Raw genomic sequence first — 26,199 nt, 5'->3', positions numbered from 1 at the left:
CATCGTTATTATATACATTGTTTAAGCCTACTTCAGTAGTTCACAGGGGATCTAAAATGAATGAAAAAAGAAAGTAAAAACAATGTGCAAAGCTACAGAACAGAGAAGAGAAGAGAAGAGTTAACAGGTTGCCGTATGAAAACGGGACAGCAGAGGATCAATCCAGCTACAATGGAGAAGACTAGAAAGCTATGAAAAGAGGATGAGACAAACACCATGAAAAAGAATGGTGAGAGTTGGAAGGGGAGGCAGAGGGCAGAAGGGTTAGGGATTTGCACGGGCAGCGTTCGGGGCCATGAAAGGAAAGTGTACCACGCAGAGAAGCTGTTAGCCGGAGGACGGCGCGCCATAATCGATTGTGAACACCGCCACCAAGCGCAGCCAATCGTCGAGCCTCCTGCGGACTCATCCAAGTTAGAGCACTTACACGCTGTCTGCTGGGCAGAGACAGCGAGGGAGGGCGAAGGACAAGCACAAGACGAGCAAAAAATGATGTGAAACTGGAGGGGAAAAAATGAATGAAAGGGCAAAGACAAAACGTAGAGAGACACAAAAGACAAGGCAGCACAGAAAAGAGAGAGAAGGAGATTGGCTTTGAGCCGAGTGCGAGCCTGATGGAATGACCTTGAGCCAGTGAAGCACTTTAGGCTCAATCTTGCTCCTTCTCACTCACTAAAACACAGGATGATGAGATTAGGATACAGCCTTAGCCTAAGACTAAACCTATGCAGATTAAAAATGAACATAATTCAATCCTCTGACTATCAAAACATTTTTCTTCTTAGACCCTGTCAGCAGAATTCAGCAACATTATTTTTTCACACTCAGTGCTCTTTTACGAGATGCTTGGCTTGGTTACTTATTTGCAGTGTTACAAAAACTGTAAAGATGACGTTTTATATTACAAGTGCTAATTTTAGATAATTCATCTTCTTTCCTGATAAGTGGTGCAATGCCACATACCAGCTCATACCAGATTTCTGGAAATGTTCTGGAAATTGCAGTTGCACCATTGCTGCACTTTACATGGGTTAAGACTACGGTATCCAAAACAAATATGCCACAGTAAACCTAATTTATCTTCCTTATATGTGTAAAGATAATAAGGAGAGTTCTAAGGGTTATTAGAATAACTACTTCTCTACATATGGGTAGACGTAACTTGTAATTATCTCATTATTTTCATGTAGGGCCAAGCCATTGTCATCAACCTGCATACATGAAAAAAGAAGGTACTACTAGGTGGTGACTAATTTAAATAACAATTAGGTTATACTGATTTTCAAAACCTGGCCTCCTCAGTGTCAAAATATTTAATAATATTGATAGCCAATGGCTTTCAGTAATGATACAACTTAGAAGTCTTACACCTTGACTTGATGAATATGCCTTATCTTGATCAGGGACTAAAGAAAAACACTCAGCATGGTTGACCAGACCAACTGAATGAGAATCTTCAGGCCAGCATACTAGGAAATCCTGCAGTCTAATATACATGAATCGTTCTTTACTTAGTGATCTTCATTAATTGACTTTTTCCTATAATAAAATAAATGGCAGAGGATTCTCAGTAAAGAGGAAGACAGAAAAAGAGAAGAGACAGAGATAGAGAGATATCCCATTAGTTGCGCTTGGCAGACTTCACCTGTTCAGAAAAACCATCTCAATTATGAACTGGCAATAAAAGATGGGTTGCCAGATTGAAGCGGCCTTCTTCCCTCTATACGAAAGGGTTGGACGCACATGAGTTGCCTCCAAGAAGGGAGTGATAAAGAAGGAGGGAGGAGCAGACAGGACTGCAGACAGAAATGTCTCAGCAGGTGCTGGAGGAGACAGCACCTGGAGGAGAAACCAAGGGAGGCCATTTCAGCAAAGCTTGCATGACAAGGCAGCACTGACTATGTGGACCATAAGACTATAAATAATGCACTGTAGGTATCCATGTTTCAGGAGGACTTCACCAGTCTTTAAACAGGAAAATCTGTGCCTTTTTCATGATGCAAGAAAAATAAACAGATATAGCAGTATATCGGTGCTTCATTTAGTTCTTGAATTAGCTCTCTGCTCTGCAAATTTGACTTGGAGTCAAAAACATGGTATCAGAAAAATGCAGACAGCAGTGTCCTGGTTGCACAGTAGCTCACTGTACAGATGCATTGGGTTCCAATAACCTGAGGCTTTGGTACATCTCCCAAGGTAGAACCTATGTTGTAGCACAATGTAGCAAAGCATTTTGGTAGTTGTAGTATCTAGAATTTATAGTGAATTCTTCAGGAAAGATGAATTTCTCAAGTTCTAAAAGATCAAATAATCATGCATGCACTACTGCATTTGAGAATGCTGATCTATTCTAAAGCAGTCCTGAAAAACCGTAGAAGTTTAAGTTTTAAAGGTTACTCAGTTATATATGACAGGCAATTGAGTTTTGAAAAGTAACTGAGTCATATTTGACATCTAAGTGATGACTAGGTCATGAATACACATGCAGGTTGCTATTTTTCTGATGTCTGCATTGTGCTGTTTTTAATACTGCATTTCTAATGTCTGCGCTTTGTGTTGTCTAAGGGAAGCGGTGACAGTCATGCCGAACAGTGTAATCATTCTGCTCGGTGAGGCTGCACCAAAGATTTGAAATGATCTACACTGGTTTACTCCACTTCATGAAACCTCTAATGCACAAATTTGCACAGTATTCCAAAAGGATGTTATAAAAGCAACAAATTAAGAAATGGTACATGGGGTGTTCAGATGCAGAATTTACCCCATGACATGGCTTCAGTTCAGACTGCTACCTTGGTGTGTAAACATGGTGCGCTTCTCAATTATCCTGACAATTTATAGGATAATATGCACATATAAGGTTAAAGTGATCTTTAAACTTGACAGTTTGCTACAGCAACCCAGAGATAGCAACAGAAACAAATTATAGCTTCCAACTTTAACCTGCTACCATTTACATATTGTTCTAAGTGTTTCATTGATACGATGGCCTACATGAATAGCCCCTAAAGTGTTGGATTACACTGAAACCAAAATGAATTATTTGAGATTTTCTGTGAAAACGTAATCCTCCAAACACATTGTGTCTGTAACTCCAGTGCCATGGACAGTATTGCATTTCTACTAAGCACAGTGCTCCAGTACTTCACTACACATAATGAAAGTAGCTTGAGACATCCCAAATATGACATGTAGGTTCATCAGCATTTCTAGAAACATTCGCCCTCTGCTCCTCCTTTCACTAATTCAATTTGATCAAAGTGTCCACTGAAAGACATATTACCCTCAATATGACATTCTCTCTCTTTATATAACATTTGTCTAGCTAGGTATAGCCTAATAGCAATGCCAGGAAGATAATACTTTACAGTAACAAGCTCTAAAAAATAAAAACGTCCTCATTAACTGATAGGTTGATAATGATTGTTAGTTATTATATATTTGTTTTATAGTCATTAATGAATGCTAGCACAGAGTGGTGTTTATGTCAGAACAAGAAGGCCTATTATAAAAGCTGGTTTAATGGTTTACTAACATTGTTAATAGCCACAATTTTAGCTAAAGGGTTTACTTGTAACACATTCATAGCAGCACGCGACATATTAAGAGAGCCACACACAATTTTAAGATGATTGCTATGGTCTCCTTGGAAGGCTGCTTAAGATTAAAATGCCTTATTTCCATGTGTTACTGCATGGTTATTATACTGTGTTATTACCTTATGGAAAATGTAGTACCTGTAGTGAAGCAGAGTGCTAATGTTTGTGTTGCGTAGTTCTGCTCAACAATCCAGGTTAAAATAGAAGTTATTAAGGCTTTTATTTCAACTTTTTACCCACATGATTATAGTGAGGCATGGAAACATTTTACTGAGGCATGTGCTCCACTAAATTGGGAATAGAGACACCCTGTATTACAAGCTGTTTTTTATGAAGAAGCTGTTTTTATGAAAAATTCAGCTGTTTGTTACCTCACAATGTTCTGTTTTCTCAGCCATATTAAAAATAAGTTTGTCTCCATCTCTCTGTCTAAATGGAGACCACTGCTGGTTAATTTGGATTTTAATTGATACTGTCATCATTTTGAACTGAAATGTAATATTCAAAACACCTTAATACCTTAATAACACCTTAATAACACTATATCAACTCAATACCTTAATAACACCTTAACACCATAATTACATATTAATTACACATAAATAACACCTTAACACCTTAATAATACCTTAATAACACCTTAATTACATCTTAATACCTTAATAGCATATTAATAACACCTTAACACTGTAATAACACCTTATTAACACCTTAACACCCTGATTAACACTGAAACCACATGGTGTTGTTGTTTTTTTTCTTTTATGGAATTGTTTTATACATTTATAATAAGTCCATAAGTTTGTTTTCCCCAACATGTACCATTTAATATTTAAGTTCATAAAGGAAATAGCTAAAAGCTAAATTTAAAAAAAAAGTCTCGAGCCAGTTATTACAGTTTTAACTAAACATTTTTCTGTTTCGTGTCTCTCAGTTGACTTTTTACAAAAGACTCTTTCTTTTGACAATTTTCAGACAAATAGCTAAAGGGAACTTCATTGTAATGAGACTTCATCACAAAGGAGACTTGAGCAGAAGTGTTGTAACGTAGACTGATGATGTTAAAGCTTTCTCTGGCTTTCTCTGTCAGTAACAATATAGACCTCCTCTCCTTTCTCTCTTGACATCTAAATCCTCTCTGATGTAATTTTACTTCTCAGTAACCTATACCTTTGAGCCCATGTTCTCAATACCATGAAAAACTTTTACAAACAGATTTATGGAAAAATGGACACATTTTCCAGACCTAGTGGGGGCCCATTTTTCAAAAAGCACCTATTAAGTCCCCTATGTAGAAATTCAGGTCTTGAATGCTTATTTTGAAGGTAATGTAAATGTGTGTGTGTGTGTGTGTGTGTGTGTGTGTGTGTGTGTGTGTGTGTGTGTGTGTGTGTGTGTGTGTGTGTTGGGGGGTGGGTGGAGTCACAGAGTATTAGTGTCTCGGACCTGTGAAGGGAAAATAGCCCCAGGGCCAACCTCCAATGAAAACCTTTCAAATCCCGTTATGTCGTCCCCGCCCCCAATCCTAGCCCATCCCACTATTGAGGCAGATAATGTGCTTGAGTAAAGGTTACAACATACCCTGACATTTCTGCTGAAACCCAGCTACGAGATTTTTAATATACTCACTGTATGTGCATGTTTGTGTGTGTATCTGTATGTGTGAGAGAGAGGGAGGGCCTGTATTAGTGTCAGGCTGGAAAAATGATATGCACTCTGAAAAAGAAAGAAAAAGAAATTTTGGGTGGCTCCTTTTTAAGTAAAAATACCTTACATTATAATAAATGGAGATAGTGAATACTAGATAGAAAGAAAGAAATACAGACATTTAAAGTTTGCTCATAGTTCTTCTAAACTGAACAGAAGAGCTGAATGTTGAAAGATTTATTTTCATTAGCAGAAAAGGCTGAATCTCCCAGAATGAAATTAAGGAAAATGATAAGAGTGGAGAGAAGTCACTGCTTGACTAAAAGAATAACAAGACGATGCTCTGAGAAATATGCAAACAAAGAAATGAGAAGCCCTCTAATCTCATATGCTCTAATGGCATGTACATGTGTGTGCAGTTCTCTGTGTGGTATGAGTTTGCTCTAGGTCTGAACGACACATCCAGGCAGCTGAGTCTACTCAACCACCTCAAGCACTATGGCATGAAATGACCAGAGAAATCAGAACATCTCCTGCTTTCACTGTCACGTTAATGCAAGCTTGTCTTTCTCTCCTCCAATTTTTCACACTTCATTCCAGGTCATTAAATACAAGAAGCAGATGTCTTGGTTGAAGCTTAACATCAGAAGCAGCAATTTCCAGATAAATAACCAAGAACCATACAAACAAATGACTCCAGTATAAATAACAAAAAAATAGAAATGCAAATAATAATGCAAATAATAATAATAAAGTAAAAATAATCTTCAAATATTGAGGCATCTGGTTAAAAGCTTCCCTCATGCTCAAATTGGCCAGCATATAGCTTTTTAGTAACCGTGTCACCGTGGGCTGATTGGACACTCTCACTACCCACTCCTTTATACAGATAAATTATAATCCATTATAAAAAAAGGGCAGTTTCATCTGCTTCTCTTGCAAGTGCAATCAGCATTCGCCCACATCTAAGTGACCGCCGTGTCACTTCTATTCGGTGCAGAGGCAGCCCAACGGGCACTGAAGCGGCTCGGTGATGATAGCGAACACAGTTCTTCCCCGCTATCCAATTTATTAGCCAGATTAGTGCAAGGAGAGAAAATGTTTATTCAAAATGAATAAACGGTGTGAGATTTTAAAAATAATTCTGAACTTGGTTATGAGCACATGCTGAAGAAATCTCATTTAAATTAATTATAACAGAAACAATAACAACAACAACAACAACAACAATTGAATCTGAAATGGAATACCTGTGAATGCTATTGCAAGGGGAGTGGGTGTTTATGTTTACAGCCAATGAATTTGTGTTTTTGCATATTAATTAATTGTTAATGTGAAATCTGTCAATAACATGTCATTGCTTGATTATCCACGTTGAGGTAATTGATGTCAAGTTACATCTATGCATGTATGTATAAGATACCCCTGTGAACAAGGCTATGTGCCTTTCCATCTAACAATGCAAGACCAGACACCTTTTAAGAGCAATTGATTGGGTGTTGCTGAAAGGATATGGTCCTTTGTGAGCCATTGATTGGTCTGCACAGAGCAGAGAGGCCTCCTGATGGTGATTGATTGGTCAAAGTAATTTTTCTCCTGGATGACCAGCAGTCAGACTATGTCTTTTGTAAGGAGTTTTCCAGGAGGTCTGCACGTGTGTGGCTGTCTTTTTCTAAATCTAAATAGGGTTTAGATATGAGAGGTGGTGCAGTCAGAGCTGTCCTTGACAGTATGAGGTACATGTGACACTGTGTCAGGTCACTTCTCATCAAAAAGACCACAGTTAGCTGACATTTCTATCCAAAGCAACTTACAACTATGACAGAGTACAACTTGAGCAATTGAGGGTTAAGGCCCTTGCTCAGGGGTCCAACAGTGGCACCTTGGAAGGCATTGGGCTTGAACCCACAACCTTCCAGTTACAAGTCAAGTATCGCTACCAATACCACATTAGAGTGTAGATAGCAAACCCCAGGAGGAATGAGAACACACACTCATACACCCACCCACAAAAAAACTTTTCAAATACCAGTCAAGCTTCAATATATTTTGAGTCATAAAACATGCTAATTAGCTCAATGATTTGTGGAGGGCAAATGAAATATATGAGTTGTAATAAGTACAAATTCACTCTAGATATTGATGTGAAATGACTAGTAATATGGAGAGTAGTTTGTCATACTGGCATCCTGAACTGGGACATTCTTATACTAGAATGTGCAAGGCAATATTGATACTTATACTACAGTGGATACACTACAGATATGCCAATTCTTAATCAGGAGATGAGAAGAGCATTAACTTTGAACAGTGTAAAGCTATGCTTATTAATACATCTTAAACAATGATGCAATTTAAGTTATTCACTCAAATATATCAGTGGCATACTCTGGCCAAGACCACATACTGTAAGTCTTTTTGCAGTAACCATTTACTGGTACCTAGAGCATGATGATGCATATGCCATGGACCCATCTAGTCTAACCAGTCCGTAGGCTGGAAAGGGTGTGTGTGTGGGGGTGTTTCAGTGGAGACTTTTCACACTTCAAATCCACCCCCCCACCCCCAAAAAGGTCTCCATCTGAAAGGCTCATAATCAGAGGACAGAGTGGAAACTTACACTCAGCACTACTACAGGACTGAAAGCCTTCGTGCATAGGTGCAATCAGCGGCCAGCGCACCAACGCCTTCAGCTCTCACTCTCTCCAAGGGCACATGGCACACGCATAACGAAGCCTTTCTAAAAAGCCGGGAGCTAGCTAGGGGGGTGGGGTTGGGTTATGGCACAGAGGTCACATCACCAGAGGGGCTGAGACAGCTGCGAACAGCTGCATGCAGTGCCTGGGGAGGAAGGCCAAACTAGTGGGGGAGGTGGGGCAGGAGGACGGACACGGCAGCAGCCAAAAGGGATCGTGCCTCTCGGACAGTTGTCTTGGGAGTGGCGTTCCAGGTTGGAAGCAGATAAAGAAGGTGTGGGGGGAGAGGAAATGGAAAACAGGCAACACCCGTCCATTATCAGCATCCACACCCGCTTATCGCAGCAGGCGTGCCTCTTTGGGTCAATCCAATCGGTTCTTAGGGTATGGAAGTGAGACGGAATTTAATGGCCTTCGTTTACCTTATCTCCGGGAATGAGAATGAGGATCTTCTCACAATCATCACGCAGAGTCGCCAAAATACTATTTATGTTTCATTTTATTCTGTTATTGAAATGGCCATTTTAAACATAATGCGATTCTACCTGGATATTTTTTACTTACTGGCAAACATCACCATGCTTAGAAACTGCTTAGAAAATGGCCTAATTTCCTGTCTATGAACAGATTTGCCTTTGATGTATGTAACGCATTCATTCAAACCTTTGGCGATATCAGCTGAACAGCAGTTTAACTTGACCTATATCGTGGTCACAGCATCTCAGCCATGTTTGGTTACATCTTCTGGGTGACTTTGCTATTACACACTAGGCCCATCAAAAGAGAATGTCCCATCCCAACACTAGGTAGGTGGCTAGCGATTCATTCAATTAGGTGCGGTGGAGTGGGGTTGGAAGTATGTAGGGAGCAATCTATAAGAGAAGGATCGATGGTCACTGCCTTAGGGCCTAGGTGGTGTTTACACAGCTGAATAAAAATTGTGACAGAGGTCGTAGTTCAGTACAGGGGAGCTCACTCTCAACACATTTTAATGTTTTCCTTGCTCCAACACATATGGTCCCCTAGGCATGTATCTAAATATTCTAGTGTATTTCTAGCTGATAACATATCTAGGTCAATTTATAGCTTCCTCAATGCATATACATTGCAGTGAATCAGTCCCTAACTGCTCAAGAAACCAGATGACATATTCCAGGGCACCCCACCTTTCTTACAGAAGTCCCATTTGCTGAAATATACAGTCAGGCTTATCAGGAAGGTTGTGAAAGCACAGGCAAAAAGTCCAGATATGTTTGTTGCTCTTGATCTTAAATCTCTAGACCAGTTTCAATGTCTAGGGGCACAAGGCTCTGACATTTCTGTGGCAAGTTGTACACTGGAGAGAATGCATCTCAGTGATAAATGTGACAGAAGTAAGACTTCTGTTCAAACTGTCCGTACACTCTGAATGGTAACAGATCCAGTGGACACAATGGTCTGGAAATCAAGGCTTCCTTTGAGCTTTGAGCCAGATCAGAAAGCAGTTAAGAGCCAAGTAAGTAGGAACTGTACCAAACAATTGCATAACCTCACTCACTAATTCAGTACAATGATTGGGTGGAAAAAGCTGACAGCTGTTAGAAACCAAGAAAGCACAACAGTTCAACACCTCCAGCCTAGAGCCTCTGAAGGCTTCAGCTGGTATTAAGATCTACATACAAATTAGTTTATGCCAAAATTAGATTTTTATAGCATTGTACCAGATAGACAGAAAGGGGGCTAGCCCCCTCCCCCCATATTAACATGCAAGTGATGTTTTTCACCATACTTGCAATGAAAATTTTAGTACATGCAGATGTACACCACAGCTGAAGATAAGCATAAATACCTAATGCACCCAGACAATTACAAATAGATACATTTAAACAGCGGTTATACTGCTAATGTATGATAAGTCCTTTAGGGTCCTCTGGGTCAATTTATTGCAACATAAGAGCCAAAAACATTTTTCATGCAAGTGATCCTAGTATTGGACCTCAGTCATCGGTTTGATTCCTATAACTTGTGAAGTCTCTTATGTAGAGTGAAATCTGACCTTTGAGAAACTCTAGGATATTATTTATATAATATATATATATATAGAGTCTTTTTTTCAGTCCAGATCAGTCTACACTCTGCCATAGTCCCCCGGTCACTGCTCTCTAACGATGCCCAACAGTAAAACTACTGGCTGAGCCTTACTGAATATAATAGATTGCCAAAATTAAAATGGCAGTAAAGAAAGAACGCCAACAAAATTGTTTTGCTATACATTTAGCGCCATCTAGCGGCGATGCAAGGGGTATACGCCTATGGACCTGTGGTAGATGAAATACAGGGAAAACCCTGAAGGGGCCGGGGGCTGGGGTGACGACGACGACGACGACGACAACAGCTGTGTACATTCTGAAAGCAAACTATAATAGTAACAAAATAGGAAAATCATTTTAAAAAATAAACTAAAAAAAAGGGTAACAAAAGAAGGGTAACAAAAGAACCTACTACAAATCTGAAAGCCACAAACAAATGGGCAGTTTAATTAGAACAGCATTTCTAGATTACATAAAATGTTGATTATATAAAATCAATTTATTTTTAAATTAAAAAACAAGCATGCTAAAAATGTGACTGTCACACTTCACCGTTAGAAATTACTATTCATTTCTACAGGTCACTTGACATTGACATGCTTCTTGTGCCTCAGTATTTTTTATTTATTTTAAAAGGTGCATTTTTGTTATGGCTATGAATTTCATTATAAAGAATTTCTTACTGCATCTTGAAGATGACTGTGTGAGCCAACCCCTGTATACAACAGGCCTTCATGAGGCTATACAGTTCTAAGCATAGTGGGATGAATTCATTTTTGAGCTGCTATATGCCATAACAATAAAAAGGTAAGAAGTACCATCTTCAAATGGCCTTTTGTAACTGAAAAACATGTCAACTGCCTTTTGTTTTCTTTTTAAAATACAGTCAGAACCCTCAAGTTCAAATAGCCTAGCGTAGCTTTGCTTAAGGGCAAGCTATCCATGTCTTTCCATACGCAAATGATCAGATTTTGGCATTGGGTCATTACCCAGATGAAAACACTTCCAGTTTATAAAAGCCAGAAATTTGGCTGTTAATAACCCTAGGACCCTTATTCAGGTTGAATTGTTAAAAGGTATTGGATTCTCACAGTGATCCCCCTTCCAGCCTGGGAAACATTGGCACTTAAATGGCCCTGTGAAAGAACTCCTCTTCCCCATACCACTCCTCGCCCTCCTCTGCACTACATAGGACGGGCCTTCGGTGGGCCCGCCTGGAAGCTCCGCTCTGGGAATGATGACCCACAAGGTTGGGTCTAGATGTAGGTAGGCCACTGACCCTGGGTCTCGCCTGGCGCAACGGCCCCGAGACGAGCACAGGGCCTTGCTGCAGAGGAATGCCGCCTCGGTCACGTTCACGATGTATTGGCCCAGTGTAGTGTCCAGGTAGTCCTTCACGGCTTTACAGGTGCTCTGGAAAGTGAAGGAGAAGATTAAAGAAGCGTCTGCCTTACAGACAGGGACAGGAGGCTGTGTCCCATTACTCACACCTGCACCCTTTGTAGACACATGCCCATTTAGGTGTGCACGGGCATAGGGTCTCCCATTTCTTTAATGCTTCCCAGTGGGATGTTTTCACAAGTGCTATGAGCACTTGATGCGCCACACTGGCGGCTTTTACCCATTTCACTGCAATCCTGTGATGTTCCAACCAAAGGTGGCTATAAAAAGAGAGAGCATGAGAGCAACCTCTCCCAGATTAATATGGTTTTGAGGGTCACGTCAAAATTCTAAAATTGAGGGGGGAAAAAAAGCACTACTTACCGTTGTGATATTAAACACACAAGCCAGGCAATAAGGCTTTGGTAGATTTTGCATTATGACAGTTTACCATAACTGAAACTTGTGTTTTCTGTTATACATCATACTTCAAAACTGAATACATTTAAGCAAACTCACTCACGTGAACAAAATGACATGATAACTGAGTAATGTTTTTAATGTATAATGTGCTTTAGGTAATCTAGTAAAGCCTGTTCACCACTTTGTGAATGTTTATACCAAATGACTCACGATCTGGTGTTGCCCGTTTTTCCTGCAATGTTAAGGTTAAACAGAAAAGCTGGGCAGATGTATAGGCATAATTTCACACATCAGAAAGGCATGAAAGAAAAGAATGTGTGACTATAGCGACACTGCAAAAACTGATTTAAACAGGTGAAGGGATGCTAGACGAAGCGCGTCCCAAATCCGCTTTCAGTCCTCTGACACCTTGAACGGTTGCTCCACTTTTACTCTTTGATGACATCATAAAAGTATATGCTTCAAAGAGGACCTTAGGGACAAGAACTAAATGGAACTTAAAAATATATACATATACAATTAGGCACGAGTTCTCTTTTTTAATACTCTAATACCTTGCTCCGGGCGTAGAGTGAATCTCCCCACAGTACCACTCCTGCTGCTCCTAATGCAACACTCTCACCGATGGTATGAACCAGATCATCCTAGAATGCAAACATCAGTCAAAGGGCAGGGGGTAACTCATCACTTCAGTGGTTAAATTCATGGCAATTGTGCATGAATACTTTAGTGTTAACAATACATTATTTGCATGTTTTTGGGAGGGTTGCTGACCTGCGAAAGAAACTCCAGAGTGTAGGTATAGACAATCCGGGCATACGGAATAACAGATGGAGGGCTGAGGGTGACCTGCTCTCTTGCCCGCATACCCTCTAGGACGCGGTGTCGGGTGTACAGCAGAATTTCTCGGTCACGACCCCTAAGCCCCAGATCCAGGTAAATGTCAGGATATAGAGCTGTACTGGCATTCCATAGCCATGTCAGCTTGTTGTTCCTCTTCACTTCCAGAGGAGGGCACTCTCCGGTGTAGGTCTCATTCTTCTTGTATTGGTAGTTGTAGCAGCAAGGGAAGCCATAGAAGCCCCACAGTCCGCCCGGCCGTTCGGCACGGCCCAGCAGCAGGGTCTCCTCCATGAAGGCCCGAGCTGCCCCCTCAAAGTCTTTAATAGCCTGCGCCTCAACCTGCTTTGGTGGCCAGTGAGGGTGCTTGGCCCTAACCAGTTCCCGTGAGCCTTGCCAGTACACCTCCTTACTGGCCCAGTTCCGCTCCCACAGTGGCCGCCAACTCTCCCAGTCCACAACGGCCAGCCCTTGGAAGGTCCGCTCCGGGATGGCTTTCCGGATGTCAGAGTCTGCCTGTAACAGGTGAGCCCTCAGACTGCAGTTCTGAGGAACACCGCCGTGCACAGATTCATTCTGCTGAGTGTAGTGCGGGTAGAGGCCCAGCTGGTCTGAATAGAAGATGGTGACGTTACTGCCAACGAAGGTCTGGTTCTGGTTATAGATGATGTCAAAGACGCTCAGATCGAGGTCGATGCCATAGCGAGTCCCACAGCGCTCGGTGGGAGCATTCCACACCGTAAAGAAGGGGACCAAAGGCAAAGACTTGATTGGCTGGACCAAGACTGGACATATCATGAAAGTCAAAATGAAAACCAGAGAGCATGTCCAGTGCCCAACAGTGTCCATACCTGCCTGGGAATAATGAGACACACGGTGAAATTTTAGAAATGGAAAGAACATCTGCAGTTAAATGTGATGTGACCATTTAAATGTAAATTAAGGTGATAAGTATTCATTTCAAAACGAAACTTCAATGTTCAGAGTCTTTTAGAAGCAGCTGTAGGACATTAAAAGCAAATGGTCGTAGATTTCGTTGTCATAGATTACAGCTGCTGTTGTAAAAAGAACAACCACGTCAAGTTAATAGCCTAAACTTGTCAGCAAAATTAAGTAGCTTTGAAGATACTGTCATTCAACACGCATGCCATTCAAAAAAGTGTAAACTCTTGAATGCAAAGAGTTTGTGTAATTCCAAAAACATTTTAACTTTAGTACCATACAGTGCAATTCTGTCCGTGTGCGTCCAGACGTAAACGCATGACCTCCCGGTTATGTTATTTTCGTAAAAATATTTTAAGGGGAATACAGCTCAGAAATACGAGGGTTATCGAATTATCCGAAGGTATTAAAAGAATAAAACCGCTCTTTCCTATCTCTTATCCAAAACCAAACAAAGCGTTTAATAGAAAACAACTGCCTTACCTATATTTTAATACGCGGTGATTAGGCTATGCGTTAGACGCGGTTGCTTAGCATGCTTACTCGTGACTCCCAAACTGCTTCGAAAAGAGGAACAACTCCCTAGCCACCGCAAACAGGGCGGAGTGTAGCGAGAGGGCGGAGTTGTGAGAAGCAAAAGCAGAAAACGCTCCCCATGTGAAACATTTCCGAATAATTGGGATTGAGGCGTCCCCCCTCCCTCCCCAACAAACCCATTAAGTTTAATTGAGACTTAAATTGTTTTAAGATCACCCGCTTTAATCTGTCAGTGATATGTGTGCCCGGCTTCCAGAAACACTAAATTGTTGAGTTAAATATTAAATTAATATTGTAACCTAATTATCTTTATTTTATAAGTGGGCATTAAAATGTTCATCTGAATCATCTATTTATAAAGACTAAAAGAACATCTTGTGGCAGCTGTAGTTTGAATTCAAACACTGTTACCGTATTCATCAGCCATATGCAGGTCAGATCCTTGTATGGCTCATTTTGACTGCAACAGCCAAAGAAAAATTCCCAATAAGATCTACCAACGGACACAAATATAGCTCCTTGGCATGTGGAGCCCTGTAATTGTGGGTTGGCGCCATACAGATGTTTGTTCTTTGTAAAACAGACCTACGTATTACAGTTTCGTAAGAGCTTCTTTTATGTCTTCATTCGTCTCAGTTTAATACCATATTAAACCTATGACGGCACTTGTACTTAAAAAATAAATACTGGTACATGTGGTTCCAGTCTGGTAATATTGTCAACAGAAGTTGCCACTATTGTCCATTTGTTTTTGAGAAAACTGGTTACAAATAATCACTGCTCTTTCATCTAATGTCTACCAGGTGCCTAAAAAAGACATTTATTAAATAGAACAAAAAGGAGACATTTAACACTGTAAATGTTCATTTTGCCATGGTTTGACCTGAACAGACAGCAGTTGGTTCACCCCAGATATTCCACAGAAACAAAAGAAAAGGCCAACACGGGGCATCCCAAAGTACAGCATGTTTTGTACGAGAGAGAGAACAAGAGACTAAGAATGTAAACCTAAAAAACAGCAACAGTACTCCTTTAGTAGTAGTCTTTTGGTAAATTAGTGATAGTCTCACCACCTTACAGCAACACAAAATATAAAATATAACACAAAATATAAACGCAACATATAAAATATAAAAATATAACGTGTCTTGGCATGTGAGATGCTGCTTCACTCATTCAATCGGAATCAGAGAATATTTCTACACTACCCCATAAAGATAAAAGTGCATCACTTAGGAGCACCACTATCTGTAATTATAGAGAAATACTGTTATTATGCTCAATATCTTCAATTTCCTTCAGCTGATGATGGCGTCCCTAGTGGATCCATAAATGTGACAAACAAAAGTGCATATTTAAACTTAAGAGTTTTGCTTTGAACACTAGCATTCACAATCAAACCTGAATTTCACAATGCATAGCAAATTTCAATGCACATATCTTCCATACTGCACATTCTGTCTACAGTGCTCCAAAATAACATTCGTACGATGTAGCACTGATATTATAATACAACAACCACATAAAACACATGTGAAAGAGGCGCAGGCAATGATACAGCAAAGTGGCTTCAAGAGCACACTGTATAGTGTTATAAAAACATAAGTGTTTAAATCTCTACAGCAGTATGTGAGTGTCCGTCATGCACTGAGCTCAGCTTATTCAGCCTCATACAGTGAGCAGCAGTGGCAAAAGGCAGAACAACAACGCTGCCTGCCGTCTGTTTCCCCTCCCCTTCTGCTGCAGGGGGTCCTGAAGCTCACAGCTGTCCCCCTGGTAGCCACTAAAGCACTGGCACACAAAGTCCTCCTTCATACTCTTGAGCTCCTCTGCACCCATTTGGCCCCTGACAGCCAGTTGGCTCTCCTGGGCCACTATGGTGTAGCTCCGGGGGTTGAGGTGCAGGTACGTGTCCGTGTCGGGCCGTCGGCGCAGGCAGCGGCCTTGGGCGCTGCATGCGGAGCGGCTACACTGCTCGGCTGCCGTGGACACATTGAGGAGGTATCGGCCCAGCGGGCCACGCAGGTACTGGTCAAGACTGGAGCAGCTGGCCTAGGTGGGAGGTGGCAGGAGAAAGACAGAAAGAATTGATTGTACTGATATTCCCAATTCACTCATCATCACTGACTTCATTGTGTTTTGAGTGTGAGCTGCGACATCACGAGCTAATGTGTGAATGCTTACGTTGCTTCTGGTGTAACTGGCATCTCCCCAGAGTATGATGCCAGCAGCTCCCAGTGCAACACTTTCTCCGATGGTGGACACTAGGTCAGTCTGCAGAGAGGAACCAATAAAAGAATCACGTTAACAAGTCTTTATTCCATTAATTGACCTTGCTTGGTAGTTCTTATTATATTCAGAAGTTACACAAACTATTTTAGTTGGTGACAATTTTGCATGTCTACTCTCACTTTAGTAAAGAAATAACCAGAGGAGTGGGAGGTGACGAAAGATTTGACCAGCACCCTTCCTGCATGCTCAAATGTAGGCACTCTCTCACACTCATTCATACATACATACATACATACATACATACATACATACATACATACATACATACATACATACATACACTCACTCACTCACTCACTCACTCACTCACTCACTCACTCACTCACTCACTCACTCACACACACACACACACACACACACACACACACACACACACACACACACACACACACACACACACACACACACACACTCACTCACTCACTCACTCACACACACAATTATTTGAGAGGGAAAAGGCTGTTGGTGGAGATAAGGGGTGAAGGGGTTCAAGACCAGTGGAACAATTTAGAATATGAAAAATTCACAGAAGAGGATATTGCCATTTGAGAGTGAAATATGCATGTTAAAGTTTCAAAGTTGCACCTCCACACTCCAAAAAGCACATTTTACCTCCATTCAAAGAAACACGAGTGTAAATAAAAGTCATGCTGGAGTCTTTGTGTATCAAGAGCTTATATTCTAGTTCTGATCAAGCTAAACTCAGTGTAAAATGCTGATGTAAACCCACAAGAACAGTTACAATTACCCAAAATATTTTATCCACGGATTTCTGTTGTTGGGATCATATAAAGTTTCTACAATTACTACATCAGGCTTTTACAGTACTGGAAGGCCAGTACTGGCTTCAGTTCAAACCACTTTGTAGTGATGATACATTGTAAGTGTATGAGGAGTGAGAGTATATAATGGCATTGGCAACCTTACCTCAGTAAGCAGCTCCATCTCATTGGCATACGTGGGGCGGGTGTACACGAAAACCGGACGTGCAGGTCCCTCACCCAGTGACGCCACCCTCATTCCCTCCTTCACCCTGTTCCGGACGAATTGGCGAGCGAAAGGCGTGGAGCGGAGCACCGAGCCAATGTAGATGGATGGGAAGAGGCCTGTGCTTTCCGTCCACAGCCACTTCAGCTGGTCGTTCCGCGCCACCTCTGGGTCTGGACAGCGGCCCGTGTAGCTGTCCAAACTGTTGCGATAGTTGTGGTTGTAGCAGTCAGGAAAAAGATAGAAGCCCCACAGCTGGTTGGGCCGCAGGCTCTTGGCCAGCCGCAGGGTCTCCAGCATGAAAGTGCGACTCGACATCTCAAACTCCTGCTGGGCCACTTTGCTCACCTGGGTGTTCTCCCAGGTCGGGTTCTTCTTGGATACCAAGAGACGTGACTGGTTCCTGTAGATGTTCTTGGTGTCCCAGTTGCGGATCCACAGAGGACGCCATTCCTCCCAGTCTATGATAGCGAGGCCCCGTGCCGCTGGGTCATGAATATATTTCTCAATGCCGATGGGCATCCTCTCACGGTGATGAGAAAGGCTGGCGATTTGGGGAAGGCCACCATTAACTGGGGTGCCGTCCAATGCAAAGTATGGGTACAAGCCCAGGCGGTCTTTATTGAAAATGGTGAGGTCCTGTTTGGTGAAACCCTCATTGGTTGAAGCCACTATCTGGAACTGATCCAGCTGAAATCGAATGCCATGGCGGTGCCCGCAGTCCTCTGTGGGGGCATTCCAGGCTAAGAGCAAAGGCTTCTGAGGGTACAGAGGCCATCTTGTGGACTTCACATTTTGGGCGACAGCAACATAGTCCAAGACTAGTGGAAGCAGTACCCAGATTTTCCATTTAGACAGGAACCAGTTAGCCATGGCTTTTGTGATGAATTCACAATAACTGCCTTCCTTTTGTGACTTTCTGTTCAAAAGATAATAGGAACCGTTATATATTCTGGTTAACAATTCTACATTCCCAAAGCTGATAATTTTGTTCATTCGATGATCCAGATATGCCTATTTAAATTGAAACGAAGTTCATAAATAACCGGAAAGGGTCAAGTTTTAGTTTTATTATTTTGTTCTAAGAAAAGTTATTTCTTAACAACATAGTTATAACATATCAGATAATAATAATAATAATAATAATAATAATAATAATAAACATCTTTTATGTTCATAGCTCACGAAACGTCGCATTTCGATTTAACAGCCCGCAGAACGGGTGAAATTTTGATTTAAAAAGATTACTGAAAACAAGAATATGCATAGAAACCCAAATCTATAGCCTACATAGAAAAGACGAAAGAAAGAGACTTACCGCTAGCATCAAAATCAGAAAACATTCCCGGATAAACTATGTCCTTCAGTTATCTAAAAGCTGGAGTTAAGACACCACACTCTGACCGCGCACAACACTAACTCCTTGACACCGAAGTAAGAGTGACTCAAAATACGTCTTAAAACACTAAAACAAATAATAAAAAAAAATTTCGAAGTGTAATTTCTTTCTTAAGTAACTTCCTTTGTTTGAAAGTATTTTATTAATAGTAGTGCTGTACTGTAAGGTTTACTTTCGTCTGTCCCATTGATTGTCAGGATGGGGAGGGGCCAGATAAACGTTATATTTATAGTAGACTTTCAATGGGCGTGCTTTTCACAACGTCACGTGGACTTATGCTGCATAAACTAATGAAATGAATCCACGTGGAAGATGATCTCTTTAGCATCATGATGAACGGTTTCTTTTTTGACTCCTGAACATAAGATAACAGCCTGCCCACTGAACCTATTGCAAACACCAAATAACATACGTCATTACCAAGATTTGTCAATAAACCCACAATTAAATTAAATATTACATAAAAATTAATCATACTGGCTTTGTGTTCATTACATTTAAGTTACTGTTTTAATGTACATTAGTTTTTACAATGTTTGTATTAAACTAAGATAATTTTCTTAAACTGATGTGGATGCACACCAGAAATTTGAGTAAGCCTACAGAGTGAAGTGTGATTATTCACTGTCCTACAAATGAGGGATCTTTGGGGCAGGGGGTGTGGTGTGGAAGTCGGAAATCCTAAAGGGAGCACATGACAGGTAGGACATGAGATCACTGTTGGCCTGAACTGCTCCTGCTCTGGGCCAAGAATGACCTGTCTAGATCCCGTTATGCGATTTCTCCTTGATTCTGCTGACTCCCCTAGTGCTTCTGTATGTGGCCTGTGTGAGTGAGAGAGGCTTCCTTCCTCCCAACACTTCCCACTCACTCTGGAGTAGTGGCTTTACATCCCCGCTGCTCCCAAGCATGCCAGGCCAGGAAACCCTAACAAAGTGAGAGGAACTGAACTCACACACACCCTCTGCTACCCACACCCCATGAATGCAAACCCACCCATCCTTCCATGTCCGGAGAGGACAGGCTAATCATCTGCAATGCCTTTATCTCTCTGTCAATAGAGTTTCAAAGAGGTGCCTGACAACATCATTTGTAACTGTCAGCTATTTTCCAAGGAAGAGAAGTCCTGATGTGAATTTATGAAGACACATTTTCACTACTATTTAACAGCTCTTCCAGCATGTTTCTGAGCAGATTATGATTAGATTAGGTCTAAAGATAATGGTAATTGTGGAAACCCATTTTCAGTACAAGCCTTAAATAGTATAACTGTCAAAGCTAAAACAGCTTCCTCTCAGATGAGGATTTTATTGTAACCTTTAAAAAGCAGCGACCTTCCATATTCATAATTATCATCTGGCCACCCCTGACATTCACACTTCATTCAGTCCACATCTTATCAGTGTCGGTGATTGTGCACAGACATGGTATCCTGTTCAGGCATGTTTGCACTACATGTAGGTGGGTGGAACCAGTGTCTCCAGTGCCCCAAGAGGTCCCGCTGTATCCGCCGTGGGCCCCAGCCCAGTTGCTTTAGGCAACCCTCCCCCTGCTTGCTCACGCTGGTGCAGCTGTTTCCAATGGAATGTACTGTTGAGCGTCTGCCTGCCTTTGACAGTGCATCTATTACAACAGTAATAAAGCAGAAGCTGGTGGATGGGCCTCCCAGTGGCAAGCTTCAAAGCAGGGGTTAGAAATGCAACAAATAGTGTAACCTCTAGCCCTTTCCACCCTTACCTAGGCCCACATTCCACAGGCCGGGTACAGCACAGCTCAGCCTGCTAAGATAAAGACTGCAAACATGAAACAGCCTGCCAAGGTAGTAATAAATATAAATCATAAATACCAAGTTTTTACTGAGATTATTAATGACAAAGAGCCTAAATATGTATTGTTGGGCTGGAACTATGGATTATCTAAAAGACAAAGTTCATTTAAATTTTTAAAACAATAAACCAGATTGTAAATTTTGATTTATTATAAAATTGTAATATATAATACATATATTATAAAGCTTATTTTGATGTCTAATTATAACGTATATTAGCATAACATATTCCAAAAGTATCATTACAATGTTGCAATAAAATTGAATTGCAGGTTGACTTAAATGCTGATGCGGTGTGTGAATTTCTGTGAAGCCACGGAAATTAGAGAAACACATTGCCACAGTGTTCTTATTGTTTCATTTCAAAACCAAAAGCATTGGACAATTCAGAGCACTGGTGCAGTGCTTTGAAATATTTGTGAGAATTTCTCAAAATATACCTTCACAAAAATTATCTGTTTGGCAGCACAGCTAGTGAACTCAACAAACAAATTATACCAGTTTCTTAGCTATCTTAGTAATCCATTTCATTTTATTCAAGTATATCATAACTTACTGTACATTAGATGATGACTAGTGCAGGTCTGGGCTCAAATACAACAGAGGCAGACTTCAGTATAATAATTATATACAACAATAAAGACATGCTATACTTTGTTGACAGTCCAACCATGCAGGATGGACATCCTGTCCCAATATTTTCCATACCACATCCTTCACTCACATGTTCTAAGAACATAAGACTCTTAAATATCTGTACATCACAGAAGGCAGGAGTATGTAGGTCTACTCTCTATTAGTACAACAAAGTGTAAAAGAAGTACTCCAATTCACCCTAGTTTTCAAATTCCACTCTACAGCACCAAGAGGCTGCCTCTAGGCAAATCCTGCTGAGGTGCAGTAAGTCCTCCCAGACACACAAGGGCAATGTGGCTCATCCTCCAAGAGGAACACCTACAATGGTAATGATGTTCAGAGTGGTTGCAGCCCATCAAAGAAGGTAAAATGGTATTGGAAGGATGATAGGTTTGGTTGGTGAAACATCTTGTATTCTCTCAAGGTCTGTGTCTACGTTTCACAAAGGATGACTGGGAAATCCACATGGATTCGTGGATGATCCAATTTCACAATTCCCTGAAGAAAAAACATCCAATGAGCTTATTCTTAAAGATTAAAAGACAAAAACTACTTGGTCATAAGATATAATTTTAGTGTATTTGTAATTGGCAGCCACAATGGTTTAAGTTAAATTATTTAATTATTTATTGCCTGGAGAGCTTCTATTAAATAACAGACAACCTGCATATAGACATATGATTTAGAAAGAAATGAGAGTAGCTCATATGGAGAGTTTGTACTGGCGCAGTGTACTTCTAAGATTTCCATATTTGTCAAACACCTCTCTGTGCTTAGCACAGTGGCTAAAAAAAGATCAATAACCACACCCATAACAGGCAGAATAGATATAGAGTATGTCCCAGAAGCTCTTTCAGAGCCTAACTGAGCTCATTTTTAAGTTTTTATTTCTGAACTCAGAGCATTTTAAACAAAATCAACTATGGTGAGAAATCACACAAAAGATCATCTTTGTTTTGAGGTTTGTGCCTCTGCAAACACCTGCAGGCTATGACTTCACTCCTTTAAATAAAATTGACTCATTATGGATGCATTGCAAACACATCCCTCTAGTCAACTGAGTAGGCTTTTAATACACACATCAGAGAGCTACTCTTAAATTTGCATCTAGGTTTGTAAGACACCAACTTTTACTTGGCAGCCTAATTTGAGAGTTTTGCCTTAGATTTTTCCTTTTGGTTTTTGTTTTGCAATGGTGTGGGTGGGCATTAAATGGGTGATACAGCCTGTTTGCCTTTAACACCTGGTGTGCGCCCTTGGGCTGTACCCTCATGTCAATGGTTACCTGAGGTATGAGGTTTTTTTGTATCCTTTTCAGCTTGGCCTTCTTTCGGCCATTTTTGGTTACTACCGTCTCCTCGTAAAACTCATGCGCCAGGTCTCCATCTTCATCATAGTACAGGGAACTGGAAGCACACAGTGGTATATGTAATCCATATGGTTGCCACTATTTAAACAGCAAGTAGTTCTACATCCAGTTTTCTTTGGAAAACTTAGCTATTTACATGACTTTTAAAATATATTGAATGTATAACTCTAGATTATGTTTCTGCATGATACTGCCTGACCTTTCTGCAACATACAATTGTCAATTATATTAATACCACATGCTATTAAAAAGGACTAAAGAGCTAATCCTTGACCAGAAAATGCATGAGAAAAAGAAAAATGTTCAAAGGAATTCACATTTAGACCATTTGGCAAAAGCTCTTATGCAAAGCAACTTACACATTTTTATCAGTATGACAGTATGTGCACTTCCTGGGAAACTAGGCTAACCCATGACCTTGGTGTTGCCAACACCTTGTTCTACCAAGAGTGCTACAATAGCTGCAGCAATCTTATTTCCAAACTCCTACTATGATTTCTGAAAGTAACAATTCTCACACATTTCATGAATATAGTTCTTGAATAAACTGCATGAGTCAAATCTTTCCACCATATTTAACTTTTTTAAGAGATAAATATTTACCTCCTCCTTGTAAAGATAAAAGGGGTTGCATTTTTGGAGCCACGAAGTCTGGCTAAAGCATGCTTACTGACTTCACTAGAAGAGTCCCCACTGGCCCCAGAGCTGGTAAAAGGCCAGGTTCCTTTAGCTTTGGATCCACTGCCTCCCATCTTTAGTGACAGGACATGATTCTGAGGGATAGGCAGGTGAAAGGCAGGCAGATCTTCGTAGCTCAGGCCTGAAAGAAAGAAGGTGTACACTACTGTTTTGCTGTAAAGCAAAAAAAACCATTACCCTGCAGAATAAAGTTTGTAGCTTGTGTAGTGGCTTCAAAGCACTACCGAGGCTCCTTCAGATCCCTTACTGCAACTGCCAGAAACCACGAAGCTGAGTACTTAAGCACTTATTATAACCCTAAAGAGCACGTTTCTGTGCAGTAATGCAAGATAATGATATGGACTTAATAATATAAGAATGCTTGGTAAAATAGTACAAAGTGCAAAGCAAAATGCAAAGCAAAATGCAATCTGGTGTTTCCCAGTCCAGACAATTTAGGAGTGCACAGTCAAATGTTTTTTTGGTGTAAGACACATCAACTGTGTTCTCATTACTTGCTTATCAAGTCACTATTGCGCCCAATTATATTGTATCAGCGCTGAGAAAACATGAAAGAATAGTTTTATATTCCAGGCTCCTGTTCTGTCAAGTCAAAAATGAAACATATGAAGCAAAATTGAGCACTCATCACAGTAAAACTGTTTACTCAGGACACAAATGAAAAAAATCTGAACTCACTGCCTGACCTAAAAAGTAAGGTTGATGGTCTCCACAATAGACATCCTAATCATTTTAAAACGCAATCAACAAAGCTTGTTACCTAACCTAACAAAAGCAAAGCAAAGGCGTTAAGTTCAAATGTGCACTGCAGGCCAATTAAGTGATGAGCCAAAGCAACTAACGCTAGCTAGCTTTCTACTTGTCTGCAGTGCAGTGCAAAACCGTTAGCTAGCTTTATATACTCCTGCTATTTATTCGCCTTATCTTACTAACCGGCTTTAAATGGTGGGCGTGACAAAAATAGGTCTTACATCTGAACATCTTACATCTCATACATCTGAACCATCTCTTTCTGGATTACTAGCTAGTTAGCAGTTAAATAGCTAACGTTAGTTAAATTGTTTGCTCGTATTAAGACTGATAAAACCCAGACCTAGCTAGATCTTAGGACAGACTACTGTTTTGGTGGGTAGCATCCTAGCTAGCTGACTATTGTATGACATCTAATTGTAATCACTCATATTTAAGGATTTTGATATTTAAAACGATTTTTTACCTCCAAATCCCACACACATTACGCAGATAAACTGTCCTGGATAGGCTGGATAGCTGGCTAGCTAGCTAGCTAACTGCGTAACCCACAATAGTAGCTAGCTAGCTAGCTAACTACCTCGCTCATCTAGGATATAACATAAGACACTTGGCTATGACAGCTAGCTAACATAACTAATGCTAGTCATTTACTGGAGGATGTCGCTGTTGATAACCCAGTTACTTTAATAACTAGCTCGCTAGTTAGCAATATCTACATGTACACTAGCTAGATATACGATAGCTCTACATGTACACTAAAAAAGGTAAGTTAGCTAATTAAGTCAACAGCTATAAACAGAAGGAAAAATGCTTTACCAGCGCCATACGTACTGTACTTATAATTGTCATTACTGTTTTTTCGCCAGTTTCACGTTTACAGCGATGTCCGGTTTGTCAAAAGTCCCCTTCGCAACGCCATATTTTCGTTTGTGTTCTTCCTGGAGAGAGCACGACGAATTCTGTTGGTGGGATGTTTCGCTGGAACTTTAAAAGCTGTTGATATGTGATTGGACACCTTTAAAGTGGGTTTAACAGATATTAATAATATATTTTAAATAATTTAAATGATTTTAAAAAGTTTGTCCAAATACAAGCAGTATGACTAAACTGACAATGCAAACTGACAATTTAAAAAATAAATCTTAGTTACCTAATTGCGACATCTTGGAGTAAAGGTGTGCACAGAGCAAAGAAAATTTTGTAATGATCTTTCGGTGATATCAGTTGGATCAACATCAATGACATTTAAAATAAAGTAGAATTATAATTAATTTTCTGAGCTCATCAGAAAATGTAAAAAATGTACAACTGATGCTCGGCTAGCTACCTATAAGATTATCTAACACGTATTTTAATTAACCTTAACTGGTTAAGGTACATCAATTATATTGAAGCGCTGACTCTAGCGATATCTCATTTGAATTTAGTATCACTCACCTCCTAATCCTTCTCAAAAACCTACCGCTTTAACCCCCCGATAAAAATGTTCTGTGTTTATTTAAAAATTAAAATCAATAATGATAAAAATTAGCAATGCACTGATATTGAATTTCTTGGGCCTATACCTTAATCGATTGTCGTGGTCGATACCAACAGTAATAAACGATCATTTAAAGCAAATTATAATCGGCATATGAAGTGCAGTCGTGGTCGATATTCTGTTTCAAGTGTTTTATTTCCTAGTTCTGAGGTTTTTGTCTCAGCTCTCTTGTTACATTTCCATCTTGTTACATAAAACCACCTCGCATTTGAGTCCAGCTTCATCATTTTCCATTCGTTACAGATTGGAACACCAGACTGATTTCCGATTAATGTTCTAAAAATCAAATAATTCAAGAAATGAAACATTGACATATTAATTTAACAAAAATTCCCAACAGTTTAAAATCCGTAAATACGTATAAAGTGAAACACACCATTTGCACAAATAACTAAAACACAAATCACTTAACATTCAATTTTGTGAAGTGTTAAATATTGTTAAAGAGAGTGAGTTGAATTTTAGCCATCTTTTAATCGATATCAATCAATTTCTTGATCTTTGGCTTGACATGTCCCCCTGTTGCATTTTACAGCACCTGCATATAGTGATATACTATAGTA

At 40.3% G+C, this 26,199-nt stretch overlaps 3 protein-coding genes across 7 annotated transcripts; all 3 read right to left on the bottom strand.

Moving 5' to 3' along the window:
- Positions 1–9,725: 9,725 nt before the first annotated feature.
- Positions 9,726–14,146, bottom strand: hyal1 (hyaluronidase 1). Of its 4 annotated transcripts, none has more exons than XM_027000682.2 (4): positions 14,080–14,146; positions 12,589–13,505; positions 12,369–12,458; positions 9,726–11,424 (listed from the first exon to the last, which is right to left on the bottom strand). In XM_027000682.2, the coding sequence occupies exons 2-4, from the start codon at positions 13,501–13,503 to the stop codon at positions 11,068–11,070; spliced, it is 1,362 nt and encodes a 453-aa protein (XP_026856483.2). In that variant the 5' UTR covers positions 13,504–13,505; positions 14,080–14,146; the 3' UTR covers positions 9,726–11,067. The 4 variants fall into 4 exon arrangements, with proteins under 4 accessions (XP_026856483.2, XP_026856481.2, XP_026856479.2 ...); XM_027000680.2 differs by having other exon boundaries at positions 12,589–13,509; positions 14,080–14,139; XM_027000678.2 differs by lacking the exon at positions 14,080–14,146 and adding an exon at positions 13,878–13,959 and having other exon boundaries at positions 12,589–13,509.
- Positions 14,147–14,928: 782 nt separating this feature from the next.
- On the bottom strand, positions 14,929–18,997 carry hyal2a (hyaluronidase 2a). Its single transcript, XM_027000574.2, has 4 exons — positions 18,731–18,997; positions 17,353–18,331; positions 16,318–16,407; positions 14,929–16,185 (listed from the first exon to the last, which is right to left on the bottom strand). The coding sequence occupies exons 2-4, from the start codon at positions 18,283–18,285 to the stop codon at positions 15,802–15,804; spliced, it is 1,407 nt and encodes a 468-aa protein (XP_026856375.2). The 5' UTR covers positions 18,286–18,331; positions 18,731–18,997; the 3' UTR covers positions 14,929–15,801.
- A 2,156-nt stretch (positions 18,998–21,153) lies between these two features.
- Positions 21,154–25,079, bottom strand: tusc2a (tumor suppressor 2, mitochondrial calcium regulator a). 2 transcript variants are annotated; one of them, XM_027000549.2, is made up of 4 exons: positions 24,913–25,079; positions 23,248–23,464; positions 22,561–22,681; positions 21,154–21,773 (listed from the first exon to the last, which is right to left on the bottom strand). In XM_027000549.2, exons 2-4 carry the CDS (start codon positions 23,394–23,396, stop codon positions 21,708–21,710), a joined length of 336 nt encoding a protein of 111 aa, XP_026856350.2. In that variant the 5' UTR covers positions 23,397–23,464; positions 24,913–25,079; the 3' UTR covers positions 21,154–21,707. The 2 variants fall into 2 exon arrangements, with proteins under 2 accessions (XP_026856350.2, XP_026856349.2); XM_027000548.2 differs by having other exon boundaries at positions 24,928–25,077.
- Positions 25,080–26,199: the final 1,120 nt, after the last annotated feature.

Source organism: Electrophorus electricus, chromosome 3 (assembly GCF_013358815.1).
Source record: "Electrophorus electricus isolate fEleEle1 chromosome 3, fEleEle1.pri, whole genome shotgun sequence".
In the NCBI taxonomy this organism is placed as follows: domain Eukaryota; kingdom Metazoa; phylum Chordata; class Actinopteri; order Gymnotiformes; family Gymnotidae; genus Electrophorus; species Electrophorus electricus.
The sequence above is the reverse complement of the archived record's forward strand: the minus strand, read 5'-3'. Positions and strand labels throughout refer to the sequence as shown.

What these genes read in the sequence shown, in the direction of transcription:
- hyal1 (XM_027000678.2), bottom strand. Translation starts at nt 13,916, where the DNA reads ATGCGTTTACGTCTGGACGCACACGGACAGAATTGCACT. An exon ending in CTCTGGAGTTTCTTTCGCAG is followed by an intron (nt 12,459 to 12,588) that starts GTCAGCAACCCT and finishes TTTGCATTCTAG; the next exon opens with GATGATCTGGTTCATACCAT. An exon ending in CACTCTACGCCCGGAGCAAG is followed by an intron (nt 11,425 to 12,368) that starts GTATTAGAGTAT and finishes TTCACTTTCCAG; the next exon opens with AGCACCTGTAAAGCCGTGAA.
- hyal2a (XM_027000574.2), bottom strand. Translation starts at nt 18,285, where the DNA reads ATGGCTAACTGGTTCCTGTCTAAATGGAAAATCTGGGTACTGCTTCCA. An exon ending in AGATGGAGCTGCTTACTGAG is followed by an intron (nt 16,408 to 17,352) that starts GTAAGGTTGCCA and finishes TCCTCTCTGCAG; the next exon opens with ACTGACCTAGTGTCCACCAT. An exon ending in CCAGTTACACCAGAAGCAAC is followed by an intron (nt 16,186 to 16,317) that starts GTAAGCATTCAC and finishes CCTCCCACCTAG; the next exon opens with GCCAGCTGCTCCAGTCTTGA.
- tusc2a (XM_027000549.2), bottom strand. Translation starts at nt 23,396, where the DNA reads ATGGGAGGCAGTGGATCCAAAGCTAAAGGAACCTGGCCTTTTACCAGC. An exon ending in TTTATCTTTACAAGGAGGAG is followed by an intron (nt 22,682 to 23,247) that starts GTAAATATTTAT and finishes GTGTGCTTCCAG; the next exon opens with TTCCCTGTACTATGATGAAG. An exon ending in AAAAAAACCTCATACCTCAG is followed by an intron (nt 21,774 to 22,560) that starts GTAACCATTGAC and finishes TTTTTTCTTCAG; the next exon opens with GGAATTGTGAAATTGGATCA.